The sequence below is a fragment of the Otolemur garnettii genome, unplaced genomic scaffold (genome assembly GCF_000181295.1).
Source record: "Otolemur garnettii isolate 467f Iridium unplaced genomic scaffold, OtoGar3 scaffold00031, whole genome shotgun sequence".
Classification (NCBI taxonomy): domain Eukaryota; kingdom Metazoa; phylum Chordata; class Mammalia; order Primates; family Galagidae; genus Otolemur; species Otolemur garnettii.
In genome coordinates, this window is record NW_003852426.1 from 10,558,177 (window position 1) to 10,558,644 (window position 468).

The 468-nt window shown below is 62.4% G+C and overlaps 1 protein-coding gene across 1 annotated transcript in view; it reads left to right on the top strand.

Moving 5' to 3' along the window:
- The window catches only part of DAAM2 (dishevelled associated activator of morphogenesis 2), a 75,495-nt gene extending 75,033 nt beyond the window's left edge, over positions 1-462 (top strand). Inside the window, exon 25 of the mRNA XM_023512816.1 lies at positions 2-462. Coding sequence (XP_023368584.1) covers positions 2-171 — 170 coding nt within the window. The 3' untranslated portion in view covers positions 172-462. The remainder of the gene's footprint in view (position 1) is intronic.
- The last annotated feature ends 6 nt before the right edge of the window (positions 463-468 follow it).

Sequence of the window (468 nt, forward strand, 5' to 3'; positions counted from 1 at the left end):
GCGGGCAGCGCGCTGGAGGAGGGAGGCGAGTTCGACGACCTGGTGTCGGCTCTGCGTTCCGGGGAGGTTTTCGACAAGGACTTAAGCAAGCTCAAGCGCAGCCGCAAGCGGTCAGGGAGCCAGGCCCTGGAAGTCACCCGGGAACGGGCAATAAACAGGCTAAATTATTGACTGGGACTGGCCAGGAGACAGGGAGCTGAGTAGAGGGGCTGAGTAGAGGCGGCGGTGATACGTCATTTGGTGCTCCGGTTGAGGCCCGGGCTGGGCCCCAGGCAGAGGATGGTGTGTGGCTGGACCAGGTGTCCCCCGGCTACTCACCAGGGGCCCCTGTCTTCTCCCCTTCACATGATTCTTTTTGCATCAGAGCCTGGAGTCATCTCTGAGGCTGGCTTAGACATCCCTGGCAGGCCCCAGGCCTCAAGCCAGGTAACCCAGCCTGAAGGTCCTGCTCCCTACCCTCACCAGGGG